The 2218-nt window shown below is 40.8% G+C and overlaps 1 protein-coding gene across 1 annotated transcript in view; it reads left to right on the forward strand.

Moving 5' to 3' along the window:
* LOC101847630 overlaps positions 1-2212 on the forward strand; it is a gene marked incomplete in the record, with an annotated part of 42602 nt that extends 40390 nt beyond the window's left edge. The window contains 2 exon segments of the mRNA XM_035973552.1: positions 199-297; positions 1581-2212. Coding sequence (XP_035829445.1) covers positions 199-297; positions 1581-1684 — 203 coding nt within the window.
* Positions 2213-2218: the final 6 nt, after the last annotated feature.

Here is a 2218-nt window from a genome sequence, read left to right on the forward strand (position 1 = left end):
TATTTATCATATTATTATTATTATTATTGTTGTTGTTGTTGTTGTTGTTGTTGTTGTTTTTGTTGTTACTATCATATTTGTACTTTCATCTATTCTCTCACCTACCCCATATCCTCACCACGTTGTTCAATTTCTCAAACTATAAACATCCCTCCCTCCCCATCCTCCAATCGAGATAACTGGTTTTTCTCTGTGCAGAAATGGCACATTCGGATGTCCTGGAAGATCCGGACGAGCACGTCTACAACAACACTGATGGACAACGTGTGGACTTCTCCAACTCTTCTTTGTTGAGAGGTACGTAAATCATGGACCGTCACAGATACAGAACTTTACGGGCTCCAATCTCGTCCGTCTTAATAAGTTACTGTTATGTTAATTCGATTGTTGTTTGGTGAAGTTTCTATAAGCTGAAACACTCCAGTAGCATTTTGCGTCACTACGCGGTTAAATCAGATGCTCGTCAAGTTTTGGGCATGAGTTACTGATTTTTTTCTTAAAGCTTGTTCATTTGTCTTGTGTGTGTTGACCCCCCCCCCCCCAATTGTCTTGAACAAAAGTTGAGGTATTTGTGCGGTTAATGGAGGTAGGGGTCACCTGATGTCAGAGGTCAAATTAGAAAGAAAATGGCCGCTAAAGTTAGGTGACCTCTAAAGCTCGAGTGTCCTTGAAAACTGCAAATTTACAATCTCTTAGCCTGTGATTAACATTTTGCACTAAAATCCACACAGAAATACCCCCTTTCAATGGACATAAAAGGTGTTGAGCCAAACAAAAAATTCGAAAGAATTGCCCAATGGTGAGGAAAATGCTGTTTTCTTTGATTTCACTATATTTACGAGCTCCTGATTTCACCACAATGCTTCACATTCAAAACACGTCTCTGGGGGTGCTCATTCTGTTGGAAGAGCGACGTTCTTCATAGAAGCTTTTCAATTTTGTTTTCTTTACATTAAGTTTTAAACAGGCAGACAACAGCATCCACATTTTGAAATACTAAAATTTGCGTTACTGATTTCACGTATAATGGTGGAATCAGGCTGTCGTCAATTTTTGGGCATATGGGGTTATTGGTATCATCTTAAAGCCAGTTCTTTTGCCTTGCTGTTGTTGGAAAAATATCAATCTATGTTGAATAGAAGTCAAACTATTTGCAATTGAAGGAGGTCAGGGTTGCCTGGTTTCACAGATGAAATTAACGAGAAAATGGCCGCCAAAGTTTGGTAATTTCCATAGCTTGAGAGTCCTTGGAAACCGAAATTTGACATTATATGTGCCTTCAATCAATGTTTTTCAATAAATCCACACAGAAATGTGTTTTTAGATGGATATGAAAGGTGTTGAGCCATAGAAAAAGAAAATTAGAAAAAAATTATTCGCCTCTGATATCAGGTGATCATCACCTTCTTCAATTGCAGAAGTCTTTGCTTCTATTCAAAAGAAACGGGTATTTTTTTTCTTCAAATGCAAGACAAATGTACAAGCTTTACGATTATATCAATAATTCCATATGCTCGAAAACTGACGAGTGCCTGATCCCAAGGTATCGTGACACAATATTCTGTAACTGTTCTCCCTAGATGACAAGGTGAGTCCGCCTGCCCCCGACGCAAGTCTCCCGGACGACCAGATCTACTGTAACACCGGCCCGATGACTGGCAGCTTGACGGAGGCGACAGTTTGACAGGGGCGTGTCTTGTGAGGATGGGTGTGTCTTATTGATCAGGACAGGGGCTCTTCTTGTCATGGCAGTGACTATGGTGTGTCTTGTTAAATAGGACATGGGCGTTTCCTGTTAAACAGGACATGGGCGTGTCTTGTTAAATAGGACATGGGCGTGTCTTGTTAAATAGGACATGGGCGTGTCCGTTAAATAGGACATGGACGTGTCTTGTTAAATAGGACATGGGCGTGTCTGTTAAATAGGACATGGACGTGTCTTGTTAAATAGGACATGGGCGTGTCTGTTAAATAGGACATGGACGTGTCTTGTTAAATAGGACATGGGTGTGTCTGTTAAATAGGACATGGGCGTGTCTGTTAAATAGGACAGGGATGTATCTTGTCATGACAATGGTGTGTCTTTGTTAAATAAGACAGTTGCGTGCCTTAAATAGGAGATGAATGTGTCTTGCTTAACAGGAGAGGCGGTGTGTCTTGTCAAATAGGACATGTGAGTGTCTTGTTAAATAGGCCAGGAGGGGGGGGGGGGATTTTT

Source organism: Aplysia californica, unplaced genomic scaffold (genome assembly GCF_000002075.1).
Source record: "Aplysia californica isolate F4 #8 unplaced genomic scaffold, AplCal3.0 scaffold01401, whole genome shotgun sequence".
NCBI classification, from domain to species: Eukaryota; Metazoa; Mollusca; class Gastropoda; order Aplysiida; family Aplysiidae; genus Aplysia; species Aplysia californica.